The 21,837-nt window shown below is 45.8% G+C and overlaps 1 protein-coding gene across 1 annotated transcript; it reads left to right on the top strand.

Annotated features, from left to right (window-relative positions):
* The first annotated feature begins 1,171 nt into the window (after positions 1-1,171).
* Positions 1,172-21,155, top strand: MMD2 (monocyte to macrophage differentiation associated 2). The gene is made up of 6 exons (XM_063091770.1): positions 1,172-1,249; positions 4,354-4,514; positions 7,208-7,282; positions 16,608-16,709; positions 17,555-17,624; positions 20,952-21,155. The coding sequence occupies exons 1-6, from the start codon at positions 1,172-1,174 to the stop codon at positions 21,153-21,155; spliced, it is 690 nt and encodes a 229-aa protein (XP_062947840.1).
* The last annotated feature ends 682 nt before the right edge of the window (positions 21,156-21,837 follow it).

The raw sequence follows: 21,837 nt of genomic DNA, 5'->3' as shown, positions 1-21,837 counted from the left end.
TGACAACGTGGATGGAATTGGAGAGCATTATGCTAAGTGAAATAAGTCAGGCACAGAAAGACAAATACCGCATGTTCTCACTTATGTATGGAATCTAAGACAATTAAACTCATAGGAGCAGAGAGCAGAATGGTGGTTACAGAGGCTGGGGGTTTGGGGGCATAGAGAGACGATGGTCAAAGGATGCAAAACTTGCTAGACAGGAGGAATGTGTTTGTTTCTTTTTTTGAGTTCTAGTGCACAGCGTGGAGAATATAGTTAATAATGGAGTACTGTACATTTCAAAATTGCTAAGAGTAAATTTCACGTGTTCTCACTACAAGAAGTGTTGAGTATCTGAGGTGGTGGATATGTTAACTAGCTTGATTTAATTATTCCACATCGTATTCATAAATTATAACATCACTTTGTCCTGCATAAATGTATACAATTATAGATGGTCAATTTGCAATAAAAAATGTTCATGGACAGAGTTATCCATAATAGAACACTCCAAATTGGAGTGTTCACCTACAGTAGATTGAATGAATCATATGTGGTATAGTTATCTAGTGGAATACTATACAGCCCCAAAAACACCCAATGGCCGTATCCAACAACGTGGAGGAATCTCACAAAAATCATGTTGAACACATGAAAGCCACACATAAAAGAGTGTGTGCCGTATGAGGCCACGTATTCAACATTCACAGTTGAAGAACAAGCGAAATTCATCCTTGATGACAATGTCAGAAGGTGGTTTCCTTGGGGGAAAGGTACCCACTGGGAGGGGCATAAGGGCACTTTCTGGGGGGCAGGAAATGAACTATAGTTCCTCGTAGGTGATGGTTCCATGGGTGCGTGTGTGTATAAAACTTCACCAAGCTGTACCCTTGGAAAGCTGTTCTATACGTGTTATACTTATAGAAAATAAAAAATAGAAGGTGAAGAGAATGTCACATGCAATATGTAGTAAAGTTTTGTGACAAACAGCACTGGGGATTAGGCACAAAATGTTGGGTAGTCCAAAAACATTTAATAATCAGAAAGAGGGAGGGTGGGGAAGGTAAGGGGGCAGGAGGGGGGCTCTTTTCTCACTGGTAGGGGGTGAGGTCGTCAGGTTTTCTGGGCATTCTGCACAGAACTGTGTCCCAAGCCCAGCTTCCTGGAATTCTGCTTTTCTTCCAGGTTCATGAACCACCGAGTCCCTGCCCACAAGAGGTACCAGCCCACGGAGTATGAACATGCGGCCAACTGTGCCACCCATGCTGTGAGTCTGCTCTTGGGGGGCTGAGATGGGGACACTTCTAAGTGGGGGCGGGGAAAGCAGCCTCTTCACCTATGGAGAAATTCACCCTATCCTGAGTGGCCTATTCCTCAAATCTTCCATGACCCTTAGAAGAGTGAGTGGGATCTCAAGGGAAGGCCATTGGGGTAAATTGGACGGTGGTGCTAAGCATGCCTCTCTGTTGTTCTAAGAATCTTTAGTGGCTCCCTAGTACCTAGTAAGGCATCGGTCACTCCAGCAAGCTCCCAGCCAGGCCCCACCCCATCCGTCGCCCGCCTTCCATGGCCACGCTCGTGCCCTCAGTCTCCAGCACTCAAACCACTCGCTGTTTCCCAAACAGAAGCCATGACCACATGCCTTTGCACATGCTGTTCCCTCCACCTGGAATACTTCCATCTCCACCCAGCCTCGCCTGTTCAACCCTTTTCACCTTTGTGGCTTTGCCAAAATATTCCCCCCAAAGCCTTCCTGTCTGCCCAGCTGCTGGGGAGCTCTGAGCCAGTGCCCACCTTCCTTCCCCAGCCGTTGAAGCCCTCACTGCCCTGTATTGTGCCTGGCTGGAACGCACCCGCCCGTCGCCTATTCAATCAGCAAACAGTCCCTGGATACCCTTGATGTACCAGGCACTGCTCCAGACCCTGGTGATGCAGATGTGAGTTTAAACTGAATCCCTGCTGGGGACTCTTTGGTATCTCAGGACATCGCAGTGTGCCTGGCACAGAGGAGGTGCTCAGACAGTGTGTGTGGAGGTGAATTGAATTCTCAACTTTGCCTCCCTCTCTTAGACTCCAGGGGTTATTATGTGTTTGGCACGAGCCCAGGCCTTCAATGGTGGGCTGCAGGTATAATAGAAGGAAGAGCTGGTGCTGATTTGCACTTAAGATAGTGTGTACCTGGCACCGCTCTGGGTCCTATGTTTACTTTTTCTTAGAGCAGGAACTCTACTGAGTAGAGACTGGTTCTTACTGGTTCACCTCAGAAGCCCCATGCAGTGTCCATAGTAGGGAGTCTAAAAATATTTAAGAAAAGATCACATGACTCTGTTCTGCAGAGGAGGAAGCTGAGGCTTGGGTCAGAAGTCTTGCCCAGAGTCACAAGCTGACTCATTCTCACAAGTCCATACCCCAAAGAGCAAAGCTCTAGCAAGAGAAGACCTGCTTTTGAACCCCACTTCATCTTCAGGGGCTCTGAGCCTCAGTTTCCTATCTTCAGAAGGGGTGTTGTAGGAGCCACGCCATGGCAAGTGCCCTTACCCCTTGGCACATTCACCTGTGCTCCCGGAGAAAGAGGTGCAGAATCGATTCTGCCGTCATCCCTGGGGTAGCTGTGAGGCTGAGAAGAAGCCCATATCTAAGATCTGCTCTGGGCACTCGTGCTGTGGACACAAGCTGTATCCATACTTCAGCTCCAGGGGGAGGGTGGAGCTGGATCGCAGGTGCTGGACTCTCTGTGTTAACACATTTATTGGACACACTCTTAGTACCTATGAGCACACAGTGAGGGCAGGGTGATGGCACATGCGTTTTGTATCGTTTCATTCCTGAGGACATGTCCTGTGCTCACAGGTTTGTGGAAGGAATGAATGAGTGAGTGAGTGAATGAATACTATGTACTGTAGGTGATTACGAAATAGCACAAAGCATAATAAGGATCTAAAGTCTAATGAGAACTCTGTCCCCAAATTGCAAAGTAGCATGAGATAGTTGCTATTTATTTTTCAAGGTGATATACTAAGATTAACAAAAGTAATTTTTAAACGTTTGTAATTCTGTCCCCTTCATCAATGCTCCTGTCTTATCTGTTGCTGTTCAGTCCGCCATGTGCAGATGTACCATGGAAGGCTGATGGCTTCTATTAGGGGACTCTCCTCATGTTGCATGTACGTTGCTGTTGACCCCTCCCCATCCATCACCCGGCCTGGTCCACACAAGGTGTTGGTGAGGCTGGCAAGACACCTCTTTCCTTTTGGAGCTTGCTTGGGCTGATTTTGCAGATACTTTTCTGTGAATCCTGGAAGAAGCACAGGGTTGGGGCTGGATTCCGCACCTACCTACTTCTTTTCTCCATCTCTCCATCCATCCATCCATTCATTCATTTAGTATATATTCATTAAGTGTGTACCATGGGCTGGTAACACTGTGGAGCTCATGTGTGTGGGGGAGTCAATGAACACATAAGTTTATAAATTGTGGGGACTGCCACAGAGAGAAATCATAACGTGCTACGAGAGTAGATAATAGGAGGGACCTATGTCATTCAGAAAGGACGGAGAAGGTGCTTCTGACAGTGAAGGATGACAAGGAGCCAGCCACCTGAAGAGTGGAGGGGACAGCATGTCCAGGAAGAGGGAACAGCATGTGCAAAGGCCGATGGATAGGAAAGAGTTTGTCACATTGGAACATCTGGATGAAGGCCATTAAGGCCAGAGCGTGGTGACCCGGGGGCACAGCAGAGGGATAGTGGGGTGAGGCAAAGTTTCAGGGCTGAGTGCGGCCAAATCATGCACCTGGAAAGGCAGAGGATTTGGGGATTCCATTCTCTACAGCCAACCATGACAGATCGTCCACTATTTAAACCCAGTTATAAATTGAATGGTACCCAGGCATCCGTGCTGTTCTGAGCTGGGCTCTGCCTTCAGGGGACTCTGAGTAGGCGAGGTCAGGGACATCGGTGATGATCGTGTGTGGCATGCGGCACATCAGGCTTCTTTGTGTGGTGTCAGAGTGGGGCTGTGGTGTGGGGGAGCCGGCTACTCTCTGAGAAGTGGTCCTTAACCATTTGGTGCACGGACTATGTTGAGACTCTAATGAATGATCTAGACCTATGCTGTCCAAGTCAGTAGTCCCATGTAGTTATTGAAATTTAAATTTGAATCCATTAAAATGAAAGAAAACAATAATAATAATTGAATAATAATTCAATTCCTCAGTGGTACTGGCCACATTTCAAGTGCCTGGTGGCTACCGTCTTGGACAGGGCAGTCTAGAGAAGAGGGAGGGAGGTGTGCTCAGGGATTCTCTGTATTCCCCTGGATGCCACACAAAAGGCTGGGACCCCGCAGCACCTGTCCCCACTCCTACTTCCAGTTCTGGATCATTCCCAGCATCCTCGGCAGCTCCAACCTCTACTTCCTGTCGGACGATGACTGGGAAACCATTTCTGCCTGGATCTACGGCCTTGGCCTCTGTGGGCTCTTTGTGGTGTCCACCATGTTCCACACCGTCTCCTGGAAGAAGAGCCACCTCAGGTACCTCCTGCCCAGCCTGTGGGAGGGGACATGTGGTGGGCGGGGGGGCCAGGGGCAGGGGCCCACTGAGGGATGAGGCAGGACACTGCATTTGCCTGGGGACATGCTCAGCTGAGCCAGGAGGGGACCAAGGGGGGGATGTCTCCTGGCTTGTCTGTGGGGGAAGAACACGCCCTGCCTTGTGCAGGCTGGGGCTTGAGTCCCGCCTGGGCAAACCAGCTCCCTCGCTGGAGCCGACCCTCCTTGCAGGGCTCTTGCAAGGGGCCGGCATCATCACGACTCCCCTCTGGGTGGCACCTCAGCTCCAGGCAGAGAGTTGTCCTTCTCTAATCTTTTCAGTAATTCTGCAATGTAGGCATTGGAATTCAGATTTTTTAAATTTTGATTTTTTTAAAAAAAATTATGGTAAAATAAACACATCAATATAAAACTTGCCATTTTAACCATTTTTAAGTAGGCAGTTCATGCTGCACACTTAGTGTGAATTAAGCACATTTGCACCGCTGTGCAGCCATCACCATGATCCACTTCTAGAACGTTCTCATCTTCTACACTATAACACTATGCCTATTAAATACTAACTCCCACGTCCCTCCCTCAGTCCCTGGAAACCACCATTTACTTTCTGTCTCTATGAATGCGATGACTCTAGGAATCTCGTGTAAGTGGAATCACGCAGTATTGGTCGTTTTTCTGACTGGCTTATTTCACTTAGCGGAGTGTCACTTGAGGTTCACCCAGGTCGTAGCATGTAGGATCCCTGTTTTATAGATGTTGATACTCAGGATCAGAAGGTGGTGACCTTGCTCAGGGTCGCATAGCTGGTAATGTCCGTGTCAGAGCTGAATCCAGGATTCCAGGCCCTTCATGAAGCTGCTTCCATCCCCCTTTCCTGTCCCCATCCTTCCCTTTTCTTTGGACCCTTCTTGAATCCCATTGTATGACTTTCCTGTAGCTGCCTTAACAAATTCCCACAAACTGGGTGGCTTAAACAACAGAAATGTATTCTTTCACAGTTCAGGAGGCCAGAAGTCCAAAATCAAGTTGGCAGCAGGGCTGTACTTACCCCGAAGGCTCTAGGGGAGGATCCTTCTTTGTCTCTTCCAGCTTTCAGTGGCTTCTGGAAAACCCTGGCTTGTGGCTGCATCACTCTAATCACGGCCTCCGTCTTCACATGGCCTTCCTCCCAGTGTGTCTTTGTGTCCAAATCTCCCTCTCTTTTCTCGTGTAAAGACACCAGTCATTGGCTTTAGGGCCCACCAGCCTGTGGTGTGACTGTGCCAACCTATAGTGTCCTCGTCTGTGACACGGTGGATGAAAATAATGGTATGTGCTTTATAAGTAGGATTAAAGAGTTAATGCTCATAAAGGACTTAGAACAGTGCTCTGATTATAGCATGTGCTCTCTACTTGATAGCTACTGTTATTGTCTTAATTTCTAAGAAGACATGCAGTTGAACCACACATAGAATCATTGGTCAAGTTTATGGAGGACTGATGTTTGCTAGACAGAATCACAGTTTATATTAGCTATCTATCGCTGCATAACAAAGTACCCTAAAACTAGTGTCTTAAAATAACGAAACATTCATTACCTCTCAAAGCCTCAGAGGGTCAAGAATTCGGGAGCTTAGCCGTATGGCTTCAGTTCAGGGTCTTTCCTGTAATCAGATGTTGGCTGGGGCTGCCGTGATCTGAAGGCTGGAAGAGGCTGGAGAGTCCATTTCTGGGGTGGCTCCCTCCCATGGCTGGCAAGTTGGTGCAGGATGTTTGGGGGCTGCTCAGTTCTATCCCACATGGACCTCTCCACAGCCATATGGTGCACTGTTTTCTCCAAAGTTAGTGAATCAAAAGAGTAAGGCAGAAGCTGCAATATCTTTTATGATCAAGACTTGGAAATCACACACCATGATGTCTGTGGTATTCTATTGGTTCCATGAGTTTGCCCTATTTATTGTGGGAGGGGCTGTTCAACGGTGTGAGTGCAGGAGGTGGAGTTTGTTGGGTGACATTTTGGGGCACACCACTCTTTAAGATGAGGTCATAATGAAGATAGCTAACGCCTATTGAACACTTCTTGTTATGCACCATGCTAAGTATTCACTCATTTAATCCTCACAACCCTGTGATCAGGTTTCTGGTGTCCTTTCTATTTTACAGAGGAGGAAACTAAGACCTAGGGAGGGTAAGTAATTTGTGCAATGTTATGTAGTCCCTAAGTGATGGGGCTGGGATTTGAACCACTAAGCTCTTCAGACATAGAAAGTCAGAACCCAGAAGGTTTTTAGGGGCACATAGCTTTGTAGTTTTGCATGTTTTTAAGCCACAGAATTCTTTCTTCATTTGAAATCTTTTGGAAAGCCCAGTATGGAAAATAGAAATGCAGAGTTGCTCTGATTCAATAGGGGAGGGGGATGTCAGATCTTCGCCTTCAGGGTGTGGAAGACTCTCAGGAGGTGACCCCATACAGCCCCTAGGGTGAGAGGGAGCCTGGTTTGAACACCACTGCTCTGGTCACTTACACGTGGGGAGACTGAGGCCTGAGGGGTGATGGCTGGACAGAGGCGAGTCAGCCCCGAACCCAGTCCACTCCCCACCCGTGGGAAGGCGTGTTTGTCCCAGGGCACGGCCTGGGTGCTCTGGTGCTTCCTGCTGCTCAGGGGCCGTGACCTTGGCTTCTCTGCCCGCCCTAGGATGGTGGAGCATTGTCTGCACATGTTCGACCGGATGGTCATCTACTTCTTCATAGCAGCCTCCTACGCGCCCTGGTGAGTATCACTGCACCACCTGGGAGGGGGCTGGCTTCCTTTCTTTTCCTTGTTTGAATTTATTTTTGTATTTGGCTGGGTAATATGTTGACTTGGCATAGAAGAATACGGTGAAAAGACTCCCTCACTTTATTCTCTTTCTGGGAAGCAACTACTTATTACTTTTCTTGCATATCCTTCTGGAGTTATTTTATACATAAAAGAGCAAATATGTATGTATATATGCACGTATAAATATGTATCTACAAATATATACATATGTGTACACATGCATGTACATACATATACACGTGTAATTTATATTTTTAATACTTATACTTTTCTCCTACTTTTTTTTTTGGCTGCTGGCCGATATGGGGATCTAAATCCTTGACCTTGGTGTTATCAACACCACGCTCTAACCAACTGAACTAACCAGCCAGCCCTCTCCTATTTTTAGTACAAAAAGAATACTATAAAACTGTTTGGCATTTTGCTTTGGTTCTCTTGGTAATGTACGTGGGGACATCTTTTCCTATTAGTACATTAAAGATTTCCCCACTATCTTTTTTTACAGCTGCATAGTATTCCCTTTCCACCCCCTACATATAGCTATTGATAACATTGGTGCATTCTGTTCCCTGGCTATTGCAAACACTGCTGCAGTGAGTGTCTTTGTAAATCATTTAGTATATGTGCATGGATGTATTGGTTAGAATCATATGAAATTGCTGATAGCCAACATTTTTTGACCTGCAGAAATAGCAACTTCACATGTTTGAGCCTTAGTTTTGTGGGACAAATTCCTAGGCTTGGACTACTGTGGGTCACAGTGGGTGGGTGTTAATAATTTGGTTAAGTGTTGTCAAATCACCCACTGACAAGATTGTTCCAGTTTACACTTCTCCAGAAAGTGACTCAGGGTTTTCAAACTTGATTTAAGAACAAATCCAAACCATTCTGAAATAAAGAAACACAGACCTTCAAGTCACAGGCTAATAGCCTGGGAAGTCTGCAGAGCCCTTGGCCCAGGCCCCTGAGAGAGGAGAAGGATAATTCCATGCACAGCTGTGGAACATACTCCATGCCCAGGCAGTGCTGGGGGCCAGGTTGCTGAGGCTCTGGTCAGCCAAGGGAAGCCTGTGACAGATCAGTGACAGCACAGCTAGATGGGCCTGTGCACATGCAGCCATGAGAGCTCAAAGGAGGCACTGACCTGGCCCAGGGAGCCTCAGGAGGGCTTCCTGGAGGAGGTGTGCCACTTCCAGCAGTTGCACGTTGGCCTCTGCAGAGTGGGAGCCACAAAAAATGTTTGTTGTTACATTTTTGCCTGGGCAATTTCTATTTGTGGCTATCATAAATGTAGTAGTCTCTTTCATTATATCAGCTAATAAATAGGTTTTGTTTGTATATATGAAGGCTGCTCCTTTTTAAAAAATGTCATATTGAGGTGTAACATACTTGGAGAACATGGACAGTCATAAATGTACATCCTGATGAATTCTCTTAAACTGTAGCCAGCACTCAGGTGAAGAAACAGAACATGACCAGCCCCGGAAGCCCCCCTCTGGTCACTGCTTCCGCGAGGGTCATCGCAATCCTGACTTCTGTCACCATGTAATAGTTTTGCCTGATGCTGTACTTTGTATTCCTGGGATCAACGTTCTTTTGCATCTTGCTTCTTTCACGCAATGCTATGTCTGGTGAGATTCGTGGGTCATTGTGTGCAGGAGTTGTCTGTTTACTCTCCTTGCTGCTTAGTATTTGGAGAGAATATACCATTCTCCTGTTGATAGACGTTTGCATAGATTCCAAGTTTTGGGTGATTGTAGACAGTGGCCCTCTGTACATTCTTGCACGTGTATGGGCACAGACATGTGCTTCTGTTGGGTCTATACTAGGAGTGGATAGAAGGGTTTGGAGCAGGACGCTGATGTGTTTTTATTTTGGGGACTGGTGTCTGGCTGCCTGGGGAGCAGGGATGTGCATGAGGAGGCTGGTGCAGGTGCCTGGGGGACACGGTGGGCTGGTCGGGACCTCGACAGCGGCCATGGAGGTTGAGTGGAGGGGATGGATGGATTCAGAAGATATTTGGCAGGAAAATCGGAGTAGACTGACTGACTAAAAGTTGGGGGGAAGAGAACGAAGAGAAGGGGAAAGCCAGGGTGTCTGGGGCTGGCTTGTCCCTGGGACACCAGCGACTGTTGGGAGTGAGACAGCCCTGCTGTGGTCTGCCTGGGGAAGTCATCGGATGGGAGCCCTGTGCACAACTGGGCTCAGAGACAGGAGGGGGCTCACTTCCCTCCTGAAAGCTGGGTGCTTCTGGTTGTCAGATCCCAGGTGGGCTGGCATACGGAGACATCCAGACTTAAGCATAGGTCCTGGGTGAGGGGCTGCAGCTTTAGTGGGTAGATGGGAGGCCATCGGAGGGTGCCCACAGTAGAGGACAAGAGAAACCAAAAGCCACAGAGGGAGCTCATTCTACGCGGTGGCTTCTCGTTGGCCCCGGCTGTCTCTGGGCACCACCTGCTGTCGTCAGGAGCTAGGAAACGGCTCTAGTTTCTTTGTGGTTGTTGCTGAGAGAGTAAAGCTAAGTGTGTGCCTAGCTGCAGTGACTCCTTGATATGGATTTCTAGTACAGCCCTCTTACTGTCCACCCTGCTGATTTAATACCTGAGATTCTGTTCTTTACCCCTGGCTGTGGTTGGCTGGGCATTGCTCTGTGCCGGGCCCAGTGCTGGCATCTGAGGGTATCTTCACAGACAAAAGCACCAGCTCCCTCTCTTTGTAGGACTTGCCATCTAACAGGGAATGCCAACATTGACAGTCCCAATGCTCACAGAGTAAATGAATGACAATCGTGGTCAGTGCCAGGGAGTGGGTCCCAAGGTGGTTTGAAAACTGCATAGGGGGACGAGTCAGCCAGACTTGGGGATCGGTTGGATGTGGGGGATGAGAGAGGTAGACACAGGAGCTTGGAGGGTGACTGGTTTTCTGGCTGGCCACCTGGGTGCATGGCGAGAGGGCAACATGGGACCACGTGGTGTAGAATTATTTGGTGGTTGTTTTTCTTTGTATTACTCTGGTTTTCAAGCTGTTTTCTGCAGAGCCCTTGAGTTTCCCCAGAGGACCATGGAGCCAGGGGGAGCATGAAAGACTCTGGGCTTCCCTGTCCCCACCTCAATCATAAAAACCCACTTGGTTGTTTGTTTTTGTTTTTACAGGTTGAGCTTACATATAAAATTCCTGCATGAAATATTTTATTTAAAGAAAGGGTGTTGTGGGACTGAAAGAAGGTTGAAAGGTGTAGTGTAGTAAAGAGAATAGATTGTAGAGTCAGAGAGCACCAAGTCTGGTCCCCATCAGCCTCTTCCTAGCCATGTGCCCTTGAGCAAGTGACTGTGTCTCTCGGAGCCTCAGTTTCCTGACCTGTAAAATGGAGACAGTGAGCTGTAGTGAGGAGAAATGACACACACACATAATTCACGTGATTAATAAGCAGGACTGTGTCCTGAATAAAAGAAAAAGTGGCAGAATCAAGTGTGACACAGGAACTTCCTTCCCTGGTACCTGAGAAAACAAACAAAATATAGTTCTAAATATTGAGGAGGGCAAAAGAAAAGTCACTGTGAGCGGCTGGACAAGGAAAAAGACACAGCCCAATGCCATGATTCCAGAAAGAGTCAGAAAGTTCTGGAGCAGAGGGGAGCAGCGTCGGCGTGGGTCCTAATCCCACCTCACCCTTCAGCAGCCATCCTGAGTTTTCCTGCCAGGAACCCACACCCGCGGAATGCGTCACCTGATCTTTCCTCTCTACTGACTGGGAGATGTGGGAGAAGGTGTCTTAGGAAAAGTGTGAGAAGAGATGAGCAGTTGGCTGGCTCTGGGGTCACAGGCTGAGCTTCACAGCCATGGTGGCCTTTTTTTTTTTTTTTTTTTTTTTTTGCAGCCGGCCAGGGCAGGTATGTGAACCAGTGACCTTGGTGCATGGTGGCTTTGGACTTTGTTGGCTTCACTAAGCTGGAGCCGCTGGAGCTGCAGTTTTTGGAATTCCCTTCCTCTAGTGGTTGAAGGTGGAAGCAAAACAGCGCCCTCTGGTGTGCAGTACCAGAGGCTGTTGCTTACACCAATTGATGTTGGCTCATCTTGATGGCCTGGAAGCTCCTCCTTCAGCTTCTCTGGGTCTTGGGACAAGAGCATGTGCAGCTCCATGCTGGTCTCCCAGCTTCTTCTGCTGGTCACCTGCATCATCCTCCCATGTCATCGAAGTTGGAGGTAACGAAGGACAGATGCAGGTCCAGGTTATTCTCTGCTTCACGTTTAGCTCTTCTGACTGGTGGCCCTGCTGGCTGCCAGTGACTTCAAGCCAATCGATAGAAAACAAATATAATTACATACTAGCCAGCTGCCAAAAAAGAAAAAAGAAAAAGAAAAAGAAAAAGAAAAAGAAAAGAAAAGAAAAAGAGAAAAGAAAAGACAACAAATATAATTAAACAAGAGCACAAAGTAAAAATGATAAAACAACCAACTGAAATGAAAGTGGTGACTGCAGCCATAAAGCATCAAGCTGAAGACCAAAGCCACATCATGATGGAATAAATTAATAAATTCAGTGCAGCAAAGAACAGTATAAAAACTACTGAAAATCAAATACAGACATAGTGAAAAGACTTGAGATAATCAGGGAGAAGACACATATTTTTAAAAAGCCAAAAATTAAAGCAATCAGAGAGAAACTAAGGAAATGAAGGACAGAGACAAATTCTTCGGACATCAAGATTGAAAAACTAAATCAGGTACAAAGTGGAAAAATCAGGCTAGCCTCTGGATGGCCACCGCACCGTTTAATGCTGAAACACTTGTACGGTTTTCAAAGGTAGAACTCAGAATAAACGATCTCATGAGGTTATCATGCAGATGTTAAAGCAACAGGCAGCAATTCCCATACATGAAAGAAGCCAGAGAATCCAGTACCCATGAGAAGTTATTGAAAAAAAAAAAACTTTGGCAGCAAAATTTAGCCAATAAAGAGAAGATTAAAAAAACACAAAGTTCAGGAATGGTAGTAGGTTAGCTCACTTGGTTAGAGCACAGCCTTATAACACCAAAGCCATGGGTTCGGATCCCTGTACCAGCCAGCCATCAAAAAAAAAAGGAAAAAAAGAAAAAAGAAAATGGTAGTGAATATTGACTCCATTTAAAATAATGAACCAGGGCTAGCTGGTTAGCTCGTTTAGCTAGAGCCCAGTGTTATAACACCAAGGTCAGGGGTTCATATCCCCTTATCAGCCAGCTGCCAAAAAGAAAAAAAGAAAAAAAAAAAAAAAACGAGAGAAATTCAACTTATGCTTTTCATAATTTATCTTCTTAACTTTAGAATTTTATGGTACAGAAGCATTTGTTTGAATTTGAGCAAAAATTTTTTGTTTCAATTTTCTTCTGTTAAAGTCAAGTTAAAATTAAATGTAATGCTTTTAATGAAAAACACCCTGTATAACTTGATTCTCACCCTTTCCCCTTTCCTTCATGTCAGTCCATCCTTCTGTCCATTCCTCTGCCTTCCCCTCTCTCCCATTTTATACTCATTCTTCTACTCACTGGCCTGTATATCTGCTTGGAAAGACATCTGAAGTGATGCCCACTAATGGTTATTTGGGCAAGAAGAGGGATTATTATTTTTTTACCTTTAAATTTTTGGGTACTACTTAACTTATTTGTAGTGACAATTGGATTCTGAGCAGGTCACTTTTTCCCCCCAGAAATTTTATATAACACATTCTCATTCAAGAAATTAATTCCAGAAAAAAAACTTAAAGGAACTTCTTCCCTAATAACCATCATCATTAACTGTCCATTTCCAGACAAAACTGTTGTGGGGCACAGGTCCGGCTGCCTTTCAAAAACAAACCAATCAAAAGTCAAATGCTGGTGAAGATGGAAGTCAGCTTTTATCCGGGTGACCTGAGGAGAGATGTTAGGCTCACCTGTCTCTCTTGTAAACCTGAAGGAGAAAGGCCAGACTAAGGCCATCTCCAAGACTCAGATTTACTGACGGGTTTTTAAAGAGGGAGCTGAGGGAGTGGAACGTGGGAAATGAGAAGCAGGGGTAGGGGGACGTGAGCCGTGGGGGCTCCATGCAAGGAGCCCGGTGCAAGGTCTCACCGAGACTCCGTCTGCTTTCTGCTCCTGTCCTTGCTGTTATCTCAGGTCCTGCTGGAGGGATGGAATCAGCACAGCCTTATTAATGTCTTCCTTGGTTTCTCAGTACATGCAAGTGTGCAGCTTCAGGCTGGCTGGAAAACAACTCTATACTTATGTAAATAATATCATTTTGCCCATAACCAAGGTTCAAAATATCAACCAACCATGGGAAAAGAGGGAACTCAGAGACATGTATGCAAAGAGAAAAACTGTGTCCTTTTAAAATTTGCCTACATCCCAGGTAGTTTCAGATCCCAACATGGCTTCAGTCCTGCTCACTCCAGCAACTTCCCTAGTTAATAGTTCCTTTCATTTCTATGCATCAGGACAGATGACTCATTTTACTGCTTCTAGCTGAGTCAGGGCATAGAAGGGGTTAACTTGGAATGGCACTATTTGACATGATGGAGGACATAGCTTTTGGTACCCGGCTGGAGTGGCAGAGGGAACAAGGGCATTTGTTTATCTATTGTCTTAGCGGTTGATTGACAACAGGTGTCTTACTCCGAGTTAGTAATATACATCAACTGGAACAGCAACATTTAAAGAATTTACATGAATCCCGTGTTTAGGAACAGCATGGCTCATCCAAGTCATGAGATACCCCCCTCCCCCAGGCTGTGAATATTTTTAGAGAACTTCTTGTGTAGCCAAATCAGCAACAAGACATTATTTCCCCCTTTTTGATCAAAACATTCCTCATGAAAGCATCGACGACCAATTTCCTGATTGAAAAGGTCTTACTTTTTTTTGTACTGATCCCTTGGTGCTAGGGCAGTTTATTCCCAGGTCCTCATGTCCCACATGGGGGGCTGAGGGGAGAAGATGAAACAGTAGTTAGGCCAAACTAGGGCAACATGAAGTGGGGTCAGGAGTAAACAGAGAGCAAATTGAAATAATCATGGGAGAAGAGGGAACTCAGAGAAATGCATGCCAAGAAAAAAGACTGTGTCCTTTTGAAATGTGCCAGGTGGCTTTAGGTCCCAACATGGCTTCAGTCCTGCTCAGTCCAACAGAACCACTTGGAAAGGGATTCAGATATTTTTCTGTGTATTTACGCTTATCTCTCCATATGTACAAATAATACAGTCATGTTATTCTTGGCTCATGCCACTCCCCACAACACCTAGTATCTTGGAAATCAGTGCACATGGGTACAAACAGATCATCCTCAGATTTTTTAAACTGCTGTGAATATTCCTCAGGATGGTGTGTTAGTCAGTGTGCAGTCAGGAGACAGGAACCATATGTCAAAGAACAAAATTACAACAAATTTAAAGATCTCAGTTGGCCTCATTGTCAGGCAAAACATTATTCAATAGAATAGAATAAGTGTTCCAATGAGCCAAGCAGAGGAGGTTAATTTTATAGACAGAAAAAAGCTGAAGAAGGCAGAAACAAAGAACAAAAAGTAGTTTGGTCATTTCAAAGCTACTTTCCTTGTGAGGTGGTGGGAGGAAGACAGAACGATAGAAAAATAACTGTCTAGTTAACATGAGGTTACTTCAGGCTGTCTATTTTGTGTAAGGATTAAAGCAGAGGGAACTTCATTATCACACCTATTGAGGATTAAAACTGGCCTGTTTGGGGTTTGGGAAATTGGCTGTTATCTCTTCTCCTGACTTCTGGGAAGTCAGACTACAGCCTAAATGACGTGGCATTTAGCAGGGGTGATTCCATTTTGATTTTGAATCTGGTCTGCTAGGGCCTCGTGCAGGAACATAGTCCAAAACAATGACCTCTGATAATTTTATTTAACACATACAATGATTTGAACAAAGAAAACTTAATATTGAGAATTATTAACAGAGGATTGAGGTGGTACAGAATTGACTAATGAAAGTTGAAGACAGTCAAAAGAACCCAGTTGTGGCAGATATAAGGGACAACTCCTACCCCTAGGGCCTAAGCTGAGGTTGAGAGCGCAAGGAAAAGCCCCTCCTCTGTTCAGGACTGTGATCCCACATCACCTGAAAGTGAAGAGCCTTGGGCACACTGGATGACAGAGAAGTTGATGAAGAGCCTGCTGGTGCAACTTGCCAGAAATCTGCACCCCAGGGTGCCAGGGGAGGCCATCCACAGGGAGGTGTGGAGCCTCAGCACTTGTTACACACTGGGGAAGCCTCTGGAACCCAGAGGTGGAGAGTTCCCCTCTGCGGGGACCTAGAGCATTTCTGTGCACTTCAGTCAGGACAGCTCTAGGCAGCTAGACAATCAGCTTGTTGGCTGGAAGCCCCATGGGGACCCCAAGCATGTTTGTGGTGCTGAAGAGAGGGTGCAGGGAGCAGCTCCCCAGGCTGGGGCACAGGCCTGCTCTGCCTGGAGCTACTGGCTGTGCAGCTGTTACCTAAGCAACAGCTGGAGAAAACACACTAAGGCCAGATGCTGGAGAAAGCTGTGCACTGCAGGCACCTAGCACTGGAGAAACTGCTGGACTGAACAGTGGAGAAAAAGCATGCTGTCTCCAGCAGCCTGGTGTGAGAACCACAGGAACCAGGAAAGAAGAGCCTTTCCTCTTGCAAATTTTCTCCAGAGCCCTCTACTGCCAAAACTTAACATTTCACCTGCTGCAAAGGAAAACTATTCACAAGGCCCAACTGTATTATCACAGAGCAGGCAAAAAGGGTAAAACCAGAGCTACCAGGCCATGCATTGATAACGAGCACAAATGGATACCATTGTTTCCCCTTCTCCTTTTGGTAGCCATTTGAGTGATTTTCAGGCTTTTCCTATTGTGACCAATGCCCCAATGAACGTTTTTGTGTCTTTATGTACAAAGCAATGTTTCTTTGGCTCGCTGCTGAACCTGGAGTGACAGGGAATGTGCACTTCCAAGTCTGATGGACTCTGCCAAATTGCCTTCCAAACAGGCTTTACTTGTGTATACTCCTATTAGTTTGGGGTGCTCCTTACCTTCACTCTTGGACCTTATCCGTTTTCTAATTTTCCTCTAATAATTGCTTACTGATTTAATTTCTTGTATCTTTCTGCCTCCACATGTCTTCTCATGAAAGCCCATGTCCCACCTGTGGAGGGCCACAGGGGACAGGGCTTCTCTGGGTTGGTTCCTGTGACAGGCCAGCCACTGAAGGCTAGGTCCTGGTGGGCCTCCCTCACGCTGTGACCTCGGCTTTCTCTCTCCCAGGCTGAACCTTCGGGAGCTGGGCCCCTGGGCCTCCCACATGCGCTGGCTGGTCTGGATCATGGCCTCTGTTGGCACCATCTATGTCTTCTTCTTCCATGAGCGGTAAGCCAGGGAGGGCTGGGGGTCTCAGGTAGGTGGGTGCCCCTTGATGCTACAGTGGGGCCTCCCTAGCGCCCCAGGCAGGTGAGACCCCAGGATGACCCCAGAAGCATGAGGGCACGGCTCTGCCTGGCATCCCGATGTTGAGGCCCGTGGATGGACACCAGGTCCCACAGCCCATACAGTCAACCTAAACAGTTTTTCCAAAAGACATCATAGGTTCCCAAACCCATTGACCTGGGTCATGCGTCACCTAAACTGTCAGCAGATGAGGAGGAGAGTCTCTGAGACAGCCACACTCCCTGCACCCCCATCCTGCTGAGCCACAGGGATGAGAATGATTAAGTGCAGAAAGAAACAGGGCAAAAGAGATGAACAGACTCCTGGAATCTCAGAACCCGTGGGGCCTCTGCAGGTCATGTAGCTCAAGGACAGCAAGTAGATTTCAGTTAATGCAGCAACCCCGCTAGACTGAGAGTGGCTGTTTGGGCCCTGTGGGAAAAGATGCTGGGATTGAATAGTAATGTCTGCCGTGGGCTGAGCATTGGGAGTGCCCATGTGCATGCTAGGCCCAGTATTTGCAATCCTTGTTTTAGCTCCAGCATGTCATTTTACAGATGTGGAAACTGAGTCTCAGAGAAGGAAAGAGACTTGCCCAAGGTCACACAGATGCTAGCACCTACTGGGTGTAGCTGAGTAAAATCTGAGTCCAGGAGTGCTGGACAGAGGAAGAGTCTCACCTCACTGTTCTGGTCAGGTGTCCCTCCCACTTAGAAATGGGGAGCTGTTTGTGTTTTCATCATGTTGAACTATGTCTCTGAATCCAAGATGGCTTATCTTCATCCCAGGTACAAACTTGTGGAGCTGCTGTGCTACGTCGTGATGGGCTTTTTCCCCGCTCTGGTCATCCTTTCGATGGTGAGTGTTCCACCTGCCCAGGGTGGTGCCTCACCCTGGCTGGAGGGAACAGACAGTGCGTGAGCTGGACCTGACTCTCAAGATTGTTAAGTCAAACCCTCTCCCTCGGCAGATGGGGAAACTGAGGCCCCAACTGCTGGGTTGTCCATCTCTTACTCTCTGCCTTACCTTGAGTGAGCTCACTAACTCCTCTGCATTTCAGCTTTCCCCTCTGTTTAAGGGATTAAGTGAGAAAATCCATGTAAAGTGATTAGAACAGTGCCTGGAACAGAGTAAGAACCCAATTGCTAAATTAAATCTATAATAATAATATGATTAGTGTTAGAGACAGAGCAGAGTCGCAGTCCCAGGTCTTCTGACTCTCTGCCTTCACTGTTTCTGCATCCTAAACTGGTCCTTGGCACATGGAAACTAAGCAAAGAGGCAACCAGGTTTCTTTCTTTACTGCACACTTACTGAGCCCTTATGAAGTGCAGGAGTCCTACCCACAGGAGTTTACTTCCTCGTCCCAAGCATCCTCCGAGATGGATGTGATGTGCCCATTTCACAAATGAGAACACTAAGTTTGGGAGAGAGGAAATGTCCAGCCAAGGCCATGCAGCCCCTTAGTGGCTGGGGTGGGATTTGACGCCGCATTCTCTGACTGCTAGTGCTGGGGTCTTTGGTCTGTACTGTTTAGCCTGCTGAGTGGTAGAGCCTTGCAAGGGAGGACTAAGTACCACCCCCAGGGAAGGGAAGCAGGTCATACGGCCATGGGTGGACCACCTCTCCTCTCTGAGCCTCAGTTGATCCATCTGTCAAATGGGCACAGTCATCTCAGCTGGCCCACCTCCCTAGGCCAGATGACAGTTTGTTATTTTAAAATTATTATTATTATTATTGGAAAATGTTTTAAAATTTTATGTAGTCAAATCTAACAGGTTTTTTTTTTTTTTTTTTTTTTTAATTTATGGCTGTTATTTTCAGTGTCATGGTTAGGAAGTTCCTCCCCTCCCAAGTTTATATAAACATTTCCCTATATTTTCTCCTGTTTCTTTTATGATTTACTTCTTATGTTGTAATTATTTATTCCTACTGCAATTTCTTCCGAATATGGTGTTCCTTCCCCAAATGATGGAGACAGCCGTTTCACTTACCTACCATTTAAAAATGCATCTGTTTCCGAGATTTCAGTTCTTATCGACTGGCTTGTCTGTTTTTATACCAACTGTTTTGCTTATTGTAATTTCAACTGCATTTCCGTACTTGGCAGCGAAGTCTTGCCCCATTACTCTTACTGTTCAACAGTTTCCTATGATTTGTATTTATTTTTCCAGATTACCTTTTTTCCCCTCAAGTTTATTTAATTTTTTTTGGCTGCTGGCTGGTACGGGGATCTGAACCCTTGACGTTGGTGTTACGTCACTGCGCTCTAACCAACTGAGCTAATCAGCCAGCCCTATATTTACTTAAATACACATATTTAAGTTATATCTATTAAATTGTACAGTATCATTGAATTATATATTATATATTTAAATGCATATACTTATGTATAGTAAATGTGTGTTTAATTACCCATTCGCTGCAAAAAACAAGTCCTTTATGAAAATCTTATTCTTCCACCTCCTCCCCCAAATGATGTTCCAGCTGCAGCCACCATTAATAGTTTGCTGTGTATCTTTTCCATTTTTAAAATTTTTGTGCAAGTGGATGTGCGTATGCAGATTTATACGGACTTGTTTGTTTTCCTTTTACAAAAATAAGACCATCCTCTATGGACTGTTCTGCAACCTGCTTTCTTACTTAGCACAATGTCCTGGGCATTTTTCCATGACTGCCACATAGGGTAACACCTGCCTCGTGAGATTGTTGTGACGATGACATTAGCTACTCAAGTAAGGCACTTAAGACAGTGCCTGGCACATAGGAAGTGCTAAGAAATATTGGGTATTATTAACATTATTATTATGTAATTACTATTCAATTATAATACTCTTGAGGACTGAATGAATACATTATTGTGCATATGTACAATGAAATACTCTGGAGCTGTGCAAAAGATTGAGGAGGCAGCTGCCAAAAAATAAAAATAAAAAATTATTAAGGAAAGACTGACCGGTTAGCTTAGTTGGTTAGTGTGCAGTGTGATAACACCAAGGTCAAGGGTTCAGATCCCTGTAACCCCCTGAAAAAACTCTAGCAAAAGACCGAGGAAGATCTACGTGTGGACTTGTAGAATGATCTCCAAGAGACTTTAGTGGAAAATCTAGTTGTAGAAAGGTAGAGATGTTCTGAGCCGATTTATCTAAAAATGATTAGTTCCTGTGCATATATACATATTGCATAGGTATATAGAAAATTTCTGGAAGGATTGTAAAAATGCTGTTAATGGGGCTTACCTGTAGGAAGTGGACCCAGGGAGCTGGGGTGCAGGCTTAGCAGGGCCTTCTCCCTGTTCAATTGCTTGCTATTCTACTAGAGTTCTTTTTACTAAAAATAATTCATGTTAACAGAGCTCATCTCTCGGGGTAGGACTACTACTACTTTTTCTTATTATTTTTTTTTCTAAATATTTTTGCCACGGACATGTATAATTTTTTGTTGTTGTGGTGGTGGTGAAATATACACAACATAACATTTATTGTCTTAAAAATGTTTCGGTGTACAGTTCAGTTGCATTAGGCACATTCATGTTGTCATGCAGCCATGATCACCATCCATCTCTGGAACTTTTTCATCTTCACAAGCTTAAACTCCAGATCCATTTAACAATACCTCTTCTTTCCTCCTCTCCCAGCCCCTGATAATTCACTCTATCTCTACTTTCTGTCCCTATGAATTTGAATACTCTAGGTGCTTCATATAAGTGGAATCATACAGTATTTGTCTTTTTGTGACTGGCTTATTTAATTTAGCATGATGTCCTCAAGGTACATCCAAGTCCTAGCATGTGTCAGAATTTATTCCTTTTTAAAGCTGAATAATATTCCATGGTAAGTACATATCACATTTCACTTATCCATTCATCCGTCAATGGACACTTAGGTTACTTCTGCCTTTTGTCCATGCTTTCAATTCTTTGGGTATCTACCCAGATGCATTACTTTTTAGAAAAGATTTTTAAAAGCTATAAAAATGTTCTTTGAGATCTGGATAGACATGTATTACATTTGAGAATTTGGGGAGAATTGATGACATCACAGTGTCGAGACTCCCCACCTGGAAATCTGGGTTGGCTCGCCATCTGCTTGTCTTTTAGTTTTGGGTGGTGGGAGAAGGGCTGGGTGCTACTGGCCTTGCTGGCTACTCTTCTGACCTGTGCCCCACCTTTGTCCTTGCCGACAGCCCAACACCGAGGGCATCTGGGAGCTGATGACCGGAGGGGTCTTCTACTGCTTGGGCATGGTGTTCTTCAAGAGTGATGGGAGGATCCCCTTTGCTCATGCCATCTGGCATCTCTTTGTGGCATTTGGTGCTGGTACCCACTACTATGCCATCTGGAGGTACCTCTACCTACCCAGCACCCTGCAGACCAAGGTGTCCAAGTGAGGTGGCTCAGCTTCCATGGGTCACTTGGGCCTTTGGAACAGAGCATCATGGAAAGTGTTTCTGTGAACTTTAGCACAGAGCACAGTGCCGAGGCCTGTCTGCCCTTCCTAGGTAGCATTTTTGATGGGTTTGAGGTTACTTCTGGTGACAGCCAAACTGTCCCTCGAGTCCGCAGCAAAGAAGCTAGCATTTAGTCATTTTTGCAGAGGAGAAATTAACCTTGTGATGTGTTTCTATTTTAGACAAGTGTTTCCTAATACAAACAATGTTAACATCTTCAAAAAAGGGAGCAGACACTGTCCTGGCAAATGGGGGGATGACGGGCCGATACATGCTTCTTAAGGCCTGGGGAATCTGGCAAGAAGTCTGGTGGGTTGTTTGTACCTGAGTGGCCAGGCCCTCCTCTCTGCTACCAAAGTCCTGGCTGGGGAATTATCCCTTGGTCAGGGAAAGTCACCCAGCTTGTAGATCAGGGATGGTGAATGTCCATGACCATGGCAGACATCACCAATCAATGGCAGCACATGCGTAGTATCAGAATTCAGCACAGTGCCCTGGGCAGCCACTACCAAACGATTTGGCACTCATGATGGAACCTCTTTGCCTTTTCTGCCTGGTGTGCTCTGAAATGGGATCGTAGCCAGAGCAGCTAAAAGTCTCCATGTGGGGGAGCATGCTTATT

Source organism: Cynocephalus volans, chromosome 3 (assembly GCF_027409185.1).
Source record: "Cynocephalus volans isolate mCynVol1 chromosome 3, mCynVol1.pri, whole genome shotgun sequence".
NCBI classification, from domain to species: domain Eukaryota; kingdom Metazoa; phylum Chordata; class Mammalia; order Dermoptera; family Cynocephalidae; genus Cynocephalus; species Cynocephalus volans.
This window is presented reverse-complemented; position numbering and strand designations above follow the sequence as displayed.